The 12,333-nt window shown below is 37.5% G+C and overlaps 2 protein-coding genes across 2 annotated transcripts in view; both read right to left on the minus strand.

The window, feature by feature from the left end:
* LOC110030191 (probable protein phosphatase 2C 3) overlaps window positions 1-7,690 on the minus strand; it is a 17,056-nt gene extending 9,366 nt beyond the window's left edge. The window contains exons 1-7 of the mRNA XM_020732790.1: window positions 7,547-7,690; window positions 7,210-7,381; window positions 6,959-7,109; window positions 6,816-6,879; window positions 6,599-6,706; window positions 2,058-2,183; window positions 1,569-1,804 (exon numbers count right to left, since the gene is read on the minus strand). Coding sequence (XP_020588449.1) covers window positions 1,569-1,804; window positions 2,058-2,183; window positions 6,599-6,706; window positions 6,816-6,879; window positions 6,959-7,109; window positions 7,210-7,381; window positions 7,547-7,690 — 1,001 coding nt within the window. The remainder of the gene's footprint in view (window positions 1-1,568; window positions 1,805-2,057; window positions 2,184-6,598; window positions 6,707-6,815; window positions 6,880-6,958; window positions 7,110-7,209; window positions 7,382-7,546) is intronic.
* Window positions 1-12,333, minus strand: part of LOC110030195 (zinc finger protein BRUTUS-like) — a 94,488-nt gene that overhangs the window by 55,976 nt on the left and 26,179 nt on the right. The window lies entirely within an intron of this gene.

Consider the following 12,333-nt stretch of genomic DNA (forward strand, 5'->3'; position numbering starts at 1 on the left):
AATCAAATGTAGATTCTCCTTATTATCTCTGAACTTCTCCATCAAACCTCTCAATAAATGTATAGCTTCCATAGTAGACCTGCTCGGCATAAATCTGAATTGATTATGAGAAATCTTTGTAATACGTCTTAACCTATGTTCAATTACCCTCTGCCATAATTTTAAAGTATGACACATCAATTTAATTCCTCTATAATTTGCACACTCTTGTGCATCCCCTTTGTTCTTAAAAATAGGGACCAAAATACTCTTCCTCCACTCCTCAAGCATCTGTTTAGTTTTTAAAATAATATTAAAGAGTTTCGTAAGCCAAGAAACTCTCAAATCTCCTAAATATTCTCATACTTTAATTGAGAAATCATCAGGTCCTACAAAATTTTCACCCTTGGTTTTCTTTAAAGCCTCCTGAACTTCTTCTTTACTAATGCGACCATAAAAATGAACTGTTTTATTATTATTAATGATATTAAGATCATTAAGGTTAATCGTATTTTTAGAAAATTCATTAACAAGTCATTAAAAAGTTTATCAAAATAACTCACCCACCGATATTGAATATCTTTTTCTAAAAAAAAACATTTTTTTTTATTTTTCATCTTTAATACAATTTACTTAAGTTAAATCTTTACTTTTCTTTTTTCTTTGTTTGACTTGCTTATACATATATTTTTCACCCTCTTTAGTATTTAATTTTTTATAAAGATTATTAAAAACATAATTTTTAACATCACCGATTAAGTATTATAAATTATTCTCTTTTAGACTCTCTGCGGGCCGTTTGATATTTTTTCAATTATCTAAGATTTTACATTTAAACAAATTTTTATAACATAACTTCTTATATTTTATCTTTTATTGCACATTATTATTCAACCACCAACTATTTTTATCTAAAGAAACTTTTTCTTTTGATTCTCCAAGTACATCTTTGGCTACTTGTTTAATAATGTTTGCTACTTTATCCCACATAACATTTGTTTTATCATGAACATCCTAAATTTTGAAATCTTAAATTTTAATCATAAAAATAATTTTATTTGTGTCTTTTAGTTTCCCCCATCTAATTATACGATGATAAGTCATAGTATTCTTTCTTTGCATCTTTTTATCTTAAAATCTAGAACTAATAAATAATGTTGGGTACTTAAATCCTCATTTGGAATGACCTCTTATTCTCATTAGAAAATAATCAATTTGTGTTTTATTAGATCCATTCTTATAAGTAATAAGATGCACCTCTTTTTTCTTGAATAAAGTATTAGTAATAACAAAATCATACGCTAAAGAAAAATCTAAAATAGTTCTACCTTCTTCATTAGTCACTCCAAAACCGTAGCCACCATGAATATTTCTGAATTATAAGAATTTATAGACATGAAGAAAAAATCTGATAGACGATCTAACATGAATTATTTTTACTAATTGGTCATCATGCAATTTCTCAAGCATACAAAATAATAATTCCAATTTATAATCAATCCAATCTACCATTGCAGAGAACGCAAAAATTATATGCTAAAAAACATACATTACAATCTATTTAATAACCAAACTTTATAGAAATTTACCTCTCGGCCAACATTGCTGAACCTTCTTCGAATAATTCTTCTACCACACCAACAGCAGACAATTTCTTCGCCAGATTGCTGGGAGAATCTCGCGACTTTTTTCTGAAACCTAAGCACTTTAGTTTATTTAATTCTTTCGGTGGTGATGGAGGCCCTTCTATGAAATCATTCGGTGGAATCAAATCAACAACAATGCATGTTGTGTCATCTTTCAGCCCCCTTGACCTCAGTGCTTCCTAAAAGATTGCATATCAATCAATTCCTATGTATTTAAATATGTAACACCGAAACTTCAATTTTAACTTATATACCACTTCTCCTATGCATGAAAAATGTATTCCACTTTTTAAAAGTTAAAAAATTGACATTTTTTATGTGATATGAAATATTTGTCTGGTATAAATGTAAAAAATTTAGACGTTAGATATGTAAATACATAGGCATTTGGTGGAACATATGTAAATGCCCCAGTAAGGGAATAAAACCAACCTTTACGACTTGTCGAGCAGCAAGCTCTGCAGTCAACCCGCGACAACATTTTGCAGCAATCTCAGATGGTAATGCATCCCAAATGCCATCTGAAGCAATTATTAACCTTCCCCCTGTTTTCGCTAACTGATGCAAAAATGAAACTTATATCAGTCCAAAAGCATAATTAATAAAAGGAAGGCTTACATACATACCACTAAATTTACATATCTAACACCTAAACTTTAATCTTTACAAATATGCCATCACACCTTTATATGAAAAGGTTTTTAAAATTCAAAATAGTGCTATCTTTTATGTGATATGAAAGATTTGGGTGTGTGACATAAATGTAAAAAGTAGAGTTTAGGTGTTAGATAATGTTGATACGTTAATGCATAAGAATTGTGTGTTGTGTGTGTAAATGCCCTGAAACAAGTTTTCTCTCCCACACTGTTGAAATTTAGAATAATGCGGAATGCTTGATTTATTGATGCAAAGTGGGGTATAGATACCTATTACAAAGTTTATTGATAAATAAAACAATAAAAACAAATACGGTAGAAAAGAAAATGAATAATAACAAAATATAAGAGACAGCTAATATCTTTAATTAAGGGGAGAAATAAATAGAGATTCTCAATATCTCTCATATATTTACAACTCTCTAAATATAGAGTTATAACAAATATGAAATATAATCATTAGTATTTTCGAGATCTTTCAACACTCCCCCTAAGTTGAACATTGTTGAAATCATATTCAACTTGAATTTGAAAACATCGGTTGTGATATGCTGACTGGACAGCTAGCATCAATTTGCTAAAAATTTCCAACAATCCTCAAATCGTAAGTGCCGAACCCGAACCCGAAATCGAGAATGTCGAAGCCTAAGAGTGCCGAAGTCTGAGAGTGTCGAAACTTGAGAGTGCTGAAGCCTGAGAGCGTTGAAGCCTGAGAGCTCCGAAGCCGAGAATGCCGAAGCCTGAGAGTGTCAAAGCCTGAGAGTGGTCGAAGGCTGAGAGTGGCCTAGATGAGGGCTAAGGTCAATTTCGAGACATTGATGAATTTGAAAGTCACCGATTGACTGATAATTACATGAAAGCTGCAGAAAAGCTGTAGGTAGGCTGTAGGAAAACTGCACGGAGGCTGCAGGGAGGTTGCAGGAAAGCTGCAGAGGACCAACGACAGTGCTTAGGAAAGTTGTAGTGCTCGGAGATGATTGCAATAATGTTGCAGGAAAGAGCAGTGCTTTCCTTGGGAAGAGTTGGCCAAAATATGCAGGGAAAAATTTGTTGAGGTATATCCGACAGTGAGAAAAGCTGCACTGCATGAGGGAGGTCCGACGGCGGGAAAGGCTGCAGGGGAAAGAACCGACTGCAGAAGTAAGCCCGAAGGTCGAGTCGGCAACAGATATGTCCGTAGGAAAATATGGTGGCTAGAAAGGTCGCAGGAAGTTCTGGAGGCAGGAAAGGCAGCAGGAGGGAGTTCCAGTGGCAGGAAAAGTCATCAAGAGATAGGTACGGCTATCAGCAGGGAATAATTTCCGGTGGAGGAAGGTTTGTTGCTAAGAAGATTCAATCAATAAAATTTGAACAAAGGAGTTCATGCAAGGAGAAGTCTGGTGCTCAGAAGAACAGGAGGAGCTCCAGAGGAGGGCCTACAGATTAGCCAAAAAGGATGTGGGCAGAGATTCGATTGAGAGCATGTAACAGAAAAAGATCCGGACAAGAAGAAGAGATCAGGCAAAGGGCCTGAAGAACTTGGAGAGGATTGGTTGTAGCTTGCTACAGCTTTTTGCTTATGGGATCACGAGGAGATCTTGTTGTTGCTACTATAAGGAGAGGATGCAGGCAGAAGAGGGCCTGCAGTAGGAAGGTTCAACATTCCAAGGAGAGCGGTTTCCTGGAAGGAAATCGGGAGAGCCCCTGCAACCACATAATGAGTTTTAGTAGTAGGAAATTGAAGATTTTGCAAGGAGATCGGACGAGGCGGACTGCAGGAAGATCTAAGCAGGAAGGAGATCTTACTGGGAATTTCAGGAGGAAGGAAACCTTGCATTAGGTATTGAAGAGGCCAATAGAAGGTTCTGCGTAAGAAATAACAGCAGGGGGATCTTGCTGAAATTGTAGGGAAGTCCGTTAGAAATTGCAGAAGAAGGATCCAGTAGTTTACGAATTTGGCTGGCAGAAAGAAGAAGTTTTCCACCAGAACTTCCATGTTTATCCACATTTCCTCCTTCATTTTGGTTAATAAATTGCATGCAAGTAGGCATACAGATGCATGAATTCCCTACAGTATGCTTCTCCATCAACTCACTCTCTGGGTCGATCCCAGAACAGTCGTCGTAAGGTGAAAAATAGGGCAGGCGGTGAAACTCCTCCATCTAGGCCTTGACCTTCTTCTGCGCGCCATATCCACGGAGAAAACTCATGGTAAAGGTAAGCGGCGTGGCGGAGGAAAACGCGCCTCGTTTAGAATCCCAATACGAAGGAATCAAAATGGAGTGTGTGTGGCGAAGCGAAGGGTAGAGATAGCAAAATCAGAGGACCAATCTACGAGAGCGAGGCGGTGTTGGTCGCCACTGAAAACTTCTCTTCTTCTTATGAATCATGAGGCCGAATCATGAGGCTAAGAATCTCATGAAGAACCTCTAAAGGCAATTGTGAATAACATGTTTTCTTGCTTGTTAATCTTCCCCACAATAACAATAAATAAGTGGAAAACATAAGCAACGGGCAAGAACTGCAACTTGTGATGCATTCAAAATGCTTAAGAAGTTGGGCCAATAAAATGGTTTTCTACAGCTCTGCTAAAAGCAATCAGCTTAAGCAGAGGCCTTAGCCTCTCATCTGCACGACATCCACTGATAACCTGAAGATCTAGCGCTTGAGGTCACTGTAAAATCCAATTCTCCACCTCCAAGGAAAGTTTAGAAATTCCGCAATAGACGGAGCTCTGAAATTCAGAATTTTTGTAGCAGAAGGAGTTGAAGACTCGCAAGAAGTAGCCGGAGGAAAACTTGATAGAAGCAGTTGAAGGAGGAAGAAGCAGTCTAAAATGTCGACAGTCGTACTATGACGAAAAAATGAAATCCCTAGAAGAGGAGTGACAGAAACAAATTTCTTTATTGCAATCCAACCTTTTGGTTGCAAGTGAAACCATAACTATCGATAACCGTGACGAACGGAGCTCCGGCGCATCATCGATGGACCAATGTTTGGACAACCGCTGCAACAAAAACGGATCCGAGAGCATCGCTCGGTTCGCTTCGCGGGAAACAAACAGAGATGTCCGTGCGGAGATAAATGTGCTCGATCGCTTGACGGAAGAATTCAGACGGAGAACCAAGGTTTTCGGGTATGATGCGAAGTTCTTAACAGAGGTTAAGTTTGGGAAGGAAGAAGCATATCTGGATCTGGAGAACGAGTTGAATCTCCCCCTCCTCGCGAAGGATGCCGGCAAGCATGCGGCCGAACTCATCGTCGCCAAGTTTGGACAATCGAATGATAAAGAAGCCCTTGATCTGCAATCTGCTTGATGAAAGAAGGAAAAGCGTCTTGCAAACAAACCACAGGAAGAAGGGAGATCTTCTTCCGACTCAAGATGCGTGCGTGAATGGGATGGAAGAGAACCCCTTGCAGCTCAGACGATCAAATGAGGAAGAAGCTCCTCGCGGCTTAGATGATTACGATCGAAGGAGGAAGAGGATTCTCGCAGCTCTCGTCTGAATCGAAGGGCGACATGAATATTGCAAAGGGTTCGAGCTTTTCAAGAGGACGAAGCAGTCGTTGAACCAATTGAGCGGTGAGCCAGTGGTCAGTGAACGATTCGAACAGCTCGAGATCGAGCAACTCCAAGATCGAGCAACACATATCAAGTGAATAGCTTCAAAATCGAGGTCTTCAGGTGAAGCAGAGGACTCCGAAGATTCAGATCCTCAATATTCTAAATATTTACGAGCTCACCGTGAGAGAATAAGAGTGCCCCTCCCTTCCTGCACAAAGGATGGCACGAAGGGAATCCGACAATTCTCGAAGAAAGATTGGTGGCTAGAGTATGAAATTAGGCTCTGATACCATGTTGAAATTTAAAATAATGCGGAATGCTTGATTTATTGATGCAAAGAGGGGTATAAATACCCATTACATGACTTACTGGTAAGGAAAATAATAAAAACAGAATATAGTGGAAAGAGAAATGAATAATAACAAAATACAAGAGACGGCTAATCTCTCTAATTAAAGAGAGAAATAAATAGAGATTCTCAAGATCCCTCATATAATTTATAACACTATATATATAGAGTTATAACAAATATGAAATATAATCATTAGTATTTTTGAGATCTTTCAACAATATTTACATTCAAAATGCCACAAAAGTCCAACCACTGATTCATGATATGTTACGTTGGCATCACTCAGAGCAAAAATATAATTTGCGTGCGAATTATTTATCAAAAAAGTAAGAATTTTTATGAAGAATATCCTTTAGGAAGCAGCTTAAAATACATAATAAAATGAATTAAAAAAGACAACTTTCAAAAGAAAAGAACATACCTTTACTTGCTTAACATGTGGTATGGGAACTATAAACTCTCCCACATCCATATCACCAATGGACCTGGAAAGGCACAACCCACCAGGCCAGCATCGGAGGGGGCCAATCTGTAAACAGAAATCATCATAAAAACAAAAATCAAATCACAGATGAAGTAATTTCCCATCCATAAATTCAGATTTCAGCATCTAGTAAACTCCCAATATAAGAACTCACCTCAGCGCCGCCCACAATACTAAGCCTTCCTACCTCACCTCCACTAGCAGTCACTCTCTCCCTCCTGCGGAAACAAGTTAAAAAAGAGTAAAATCAAACTGAATTGATAACACTCTAAATCTCTAAATCCAATCAACACGCACTCTTCAGCATTTTCTTCTAGTCTATGATCTACTGTAAGAAGGGAAACATCTCCCTGAGCATCCAGAATGCAACGAGAGTCACCAACCGAAGCAACAGTAATAGTCCAACCATCAATAATCACAAATGTAGCAGTAGTCCCAGAAGTTTGCCCTAATAATCAAAACCCAACTCAGCATCAGATCTTCAAAGCAAAAAAAAAAGAACATCAAGATTTCATAATCTGACAGCAAATCAATAGAAGAGAACTAGCCTTTGCTCTGAAACTCTTTGTCAGTCTTCACGAATCCTGCAACCAAAGCACGTGGAAGAGCGCTTAGCCACTCCTCCCTCCCAAGCCCTCGAGGAATAGCGCCAATTATGTGGTTCAGCAAATTATCCCTTGCAAAAATTGCAGCAGCATTGCCATTGTGCCCGTCAAAGATCTGCAAGTCCCTAACATCAGTTTTTTTCCAAAAAGAATCAACTGAAAACTACCATTCCTCAGCTCAAATCTAAAAAACCTAGGGAATTACTTTTCATTTAGCCCAATCGGGCATAGTATAATTATGAGGAATCCTACAAGATTTGAATTCAGATCGCAGTCTTACCGCGAAGACATGAAAGGCGGAGGAAGGATTCCCAGCTATTCTCTGACAGTCGGTCTTCACTAAGTAGTAGTCTTCCCCCTTCTTTGACTGCGCATACGCCGTCGAATCGGCCGCCGCCAGTAGAATTCGGCGCCGCCTTGACATCCCTTGATGCGCGGAGAGGGAGAGAGAGCGCAGCGGGGATGAATTGCTAGGAAGTCAGATCTGAGAGGAGACCAGAAGAGATGGGGAAGCAGAAGACAGAGATTGACGCGGTTTACAGGTGACGCACTGACGAAGTTTTCCGCCTAACAAACAAAACACTTACCGCTTACCTGCGGTGCCCGCATCCCCACTCATCTGAAATGGAAGACAAGGTAACGGCATAATTGAGGAGGCAAAATATTCAAAAATAAAAAATAAAATAAAATAAAAGGTTTTAAATGGTTGTAAAATTTAAAATGGTGAAAAATAAAAACAATTTGGATAATTTTTTTAAAAAATTAATTTTTGAATTTAAGCTTATTTATTTTTTTATTTTTATGAAAATAATTTTGAAAATTTCATTATATTTAAACACATAAATTCTTAAATTTACACATTCTACACATTAGAGCATATTTATATAAATTATTTTAAAAATGATTTATTTTGAAACACATGTAAATTTATAAAAAAAGTTTCTTTTGGAATTCATGTAGAAAGCACACAGAGAATCTATATGAAAGATACTACACGTGTATAGAGAAATCACAGAGAAAATCTATATGTAGAACACTTTGTTACCTTGCAACAACTTAAAGCGGACTGTCATTCGATGCTTGCTGGCTGAAGAAGAGGAAGATGATGAGTTCTTACGTGAGAGGATATCAATCAAGAAAGAGAAATGGAGATGGCGAGGGAGATCAAGTGGAACAGAGAGAGAGAGATGGAGGAAATAGTTTAGTAAAATCATCATATAATTATTTAGTAAAAATATATCATAGAAATAAGTTCATTTGATGTATGTTTTGGCCAAAAGATTCATAACTCAATAGATTTGCTTCTAAAATTTTCTAAAGAATTTACATAATATATCTAATACAAATAAAAGCATATTAAAGAACAGACATACTTAAACATTCAAATGTCTATAAAAGCTATGTAATACTCACTAAAAAATTAGGGCTTTCTGAAAGAGGATAATGTCAGTATCTACGTGAGGCCGAGCTATTTTCATCTAAGACTGTTTAGAAATCACGCAACAGTGCTGTTAATTCATTTAAAATCTTGAAAATAATTCAACCAAACACATGTATTATAGCTTTATTAGCAATATCTTTTTATATTTGAATTGATAGTATATAATGAATAATTTATAATACTTAGTGAGCTATTTAATCATTTATAATTTAAGAAATCTCCTTAGATCTAATACATTAAAATGAGGAAAATTAACACTTTTCTAATAAAAATAAATAAAGACTTGACATAAGGGCTATGCATCATGTATGTTTAGGGTTAATTATATCTTATGAATGTTAATTATTGACCAATTTTTAAGTATAAAATAAATTTGGGCAGAAAAAGTTATGATTTCTCAAAAAAAATTTAAATATGATATTTATAGCATTTTGGAGAAAGGGGAAGATAGGAATTTTCTATGAAAATTATTTATTTATTTATTTTAAAAGGGGTTTACAATTTTAAAATTTAAATAAAAGGAAAATTCATAAATACAAAATAACACATACTATGCATAGTTTAATCTTAGCCGCTTGCTTTCTAAGACTGGCCAACGATTAGGGCTGTCAAAACGGCTCATTATTCGCGAACAACTCGTGTTCGACTCGTTCGCTAAGTTAACGAGCCGATCACGCATGAACAAATATTTTTACGTTCGTGTTTGGCTCGTTTTGGCTTGAAATACTACTAATCAATTATATACATATATATCCTTGATGTGTAGCTACCAAAATTTATAATCAGTTAAAAGTATTAATGAAGAAAATAGAATAAAAATTATTAATTTAGATTCAAGTGATGTTTTAAATCTTGCTCCAATCCTTAACATCTTATGTTTACGTGATTATAGTTGTCACAATGACTCTTTGTTCGTGAACGACTCGTGTAAGCTCGCTAAGCAAACAAGCTGAACACAAACACACTTTCTGGGCGTGTTTGGCTCGTTTACACCCTTGATCCTTGCAAAAACATTATTATATATATATATAAACAATATTCTAATTTAGTGCACTCCAATCTTGAATATTTTGATTATAATTATAAATCAAAATTTCAAAATTTAAAATTTTAACTAATTTTTTATTTATAGTCTTTTTTTTTTTAATTTCTAGCCTTTTTTTTTTAACCAAAAAAATAAAAAATTAATCAATATTAGAACAAGACATACATACAAAATTAAACAACTTCACTAATTCAACTACCAATATTGATACATTTTGGTCAGCAATGTGCAAAAGTAAATTTAGACATATGACCCAAAAAATAAAATCAAGGTTGAAAAAATCAAAATAATTTAAATATAAATATATTTTATTAAATTTTATTTATTTTATATATGAAAATAAAATCATCAAATTTTAATGTTAAAAATTTAAATATGATATATCTGGTACATATATAAAATTTTCCCAAATATTTGTATTTTGATATTAGTATATATAAATATAAAAAGATGGGGTGGTAAGATGTAAATGTCCTAATTTGCCTTGGACAGGACTCATGGCCAAACTCAAACCAAGCGGCCACCCTTGTCCCCCTCCGCATTGCCCGCAACATGTTCGACGAAATGCTCCACCGAATCATCACCCAAAACCGCCCCACTCTGCAACTCGATCAGAACCTCGAGCACCTCCTTTATCGCCGGCCGCATCTCCCTATCTGCCTGCAGGCATCGACAAGCAAGCTCCGCCATGAGATCTATCGTCTTCCTCATCTCCACATCCGTATCGTACCCAAGCCATCGATCGACCAACTCATCCAAATTCCCAGTCTGAATCCTGTTCACCGCCATTGCCGACAGGTTTATCTCCGACCTCCCTCTGCATATATCAACCGCCGGCTTCGACGACAAGAGCTCCGCGAGCACGACGCCGAAGCTGTACACATCGCTCCGATCCGTCAGCTGATAGCTCCGGTGGTAGTCGGGATCGATGTACCCCGGCGTGCCCTGCGGCGCAGTGGCGATATGGGTTGCTCCGTCGCGGGGAAACGGTCTGGAGAGACCGAAATCGGCGAGTTTGACATGGAACTCTGCGTCGAGGAGTATGTTGACTGTCTTGATGTCTCGGTGGACGATGGGGGGATCGATGGCGTGGAGATAGCTAAGTGCGTCGGCGGTCTCGACGGCGATGGAGAGCCGGCGGGGCCATGTGAGATTACCTTCGGCGGCGCGGTGGCCGTGGAGATGATCGGCGACGGTGCCGTTGGGGACGAATTCGTAGACGAGGATGAGCTCGCGGTTTCTCGGCGAAGTGCAGCCGTAGAGGGACACTAGGTTTTGATGGTGGAGTCGGGAGAGGATCGCGATCTCGTTAATGAACTGTTCCGCTCCCCTGAATCTGTTCTCGTACAGGCGTTTCACGGCCACCGTCCGGCCGTCGCGAAGCGTTCCTGCGGCGGCGGAGGAATTGTTAAAAAAAAAAAGAAAAAGGTGAGATTTTGGATGAAATTTTGAATACCATTAGAGCAAATATTAGATCTGGACTCAATGCTGAGTCTCGTGTCAAATGGGCCCAATATAATATATTGAGATTTATCGTTGCTAAAATTTGTGCGGCCCACTTAACGCATGGCGTCCCTCTATTGGACTATGAATGTATCCAGAGTCTCTCAAATGGGCCCAATATAATATATTGAGATTTATCGGTGCTAAAATTTGTGTGGCCCACTTAACGCGTGGCGCCCCTCTATTGGACTATGAATGTATCCGGAGTCTTGATTTAATATTTTTTCACACGATTGTTTGTGTACAATGATATACAACATGATTGTACGGACAATGAACGCAATATTCTATGAGAATTTGTTAGTTGGGAGGATGAAGAACCTTTGTAGACTGAGCTGAAGCCGCCGTCGCCGACCTTCATGCCGGCGTCGAAGGAGCTGGTGGCTTCTCGGAGCTCTTCGTAGGAGAAGATCTGGGTTTGGTAAGGGCATGAGGTGATGTCAGAAGGTTTGGTTGATAATGGTGGTCTGGTGATGGCGGAAGTGGAGGAGAAGAGGGTGCAAGGCGGGGAGCATTGGCGGTTTCGTCGTGACCGGAGATGCCACCAGAAGCCGATGAAGCTAAGGATGCTGATGATTAGGATGACGGCGGCTATGAACACACCTGGTGTTGTTTTTTTCAAAAGAAGTTAGTTTGATAAAAGTGTGATTACTGCTAGAAAGTTACGGTCTAATTTTTTGAAATTATAATAAATTTGTAATAGTCACCGCAGCTTTTTGAAAGATAGATTCTTCTAAGTAGCTTCACATTTACTTCTTCAAACAGCTACAACTGCCTCAAATAGATAGTGAATCTACCTCTAATAAGTTAATTTAATTTCCAATCTTTCTTTCTCAAACTTGAAAAGTGAAAATTTTGGAGCATTGATTTGTTCTAACTAATTATAAATTAAAAAAAAAAACTCTTTTGGATTTTATCAATGGAAAGCATTAGAGTTCTAAACTTTTGAAATACCATGAAGAGATTATGATAATTGCAACTCACCAATTATAATCCCGTTGTTATCTTTCCTCTTTCCTGCAATAATAAACCATAAATCAAATAAAAAATAAGAATAAATCAAAGCAAAAAAAAAAAA

The sequence above is a fragment of the Phalaenopsis equestris genome, unplaced genomic scaffold (assembly GCF_001263595.1).
Source record: "Phalaenopsis equestris unplaced genomic scaffold, ASM126359v1 Scaffold000672, whole genome shotgun sequence".
Taxonomy (NCBI): Eukaryota; Viridiplantae; Streptophyta; class Magnoliopsida; order Asparagales; family Orchidaceae; genus Phalaenopsis; species Phalaenopsis equestris.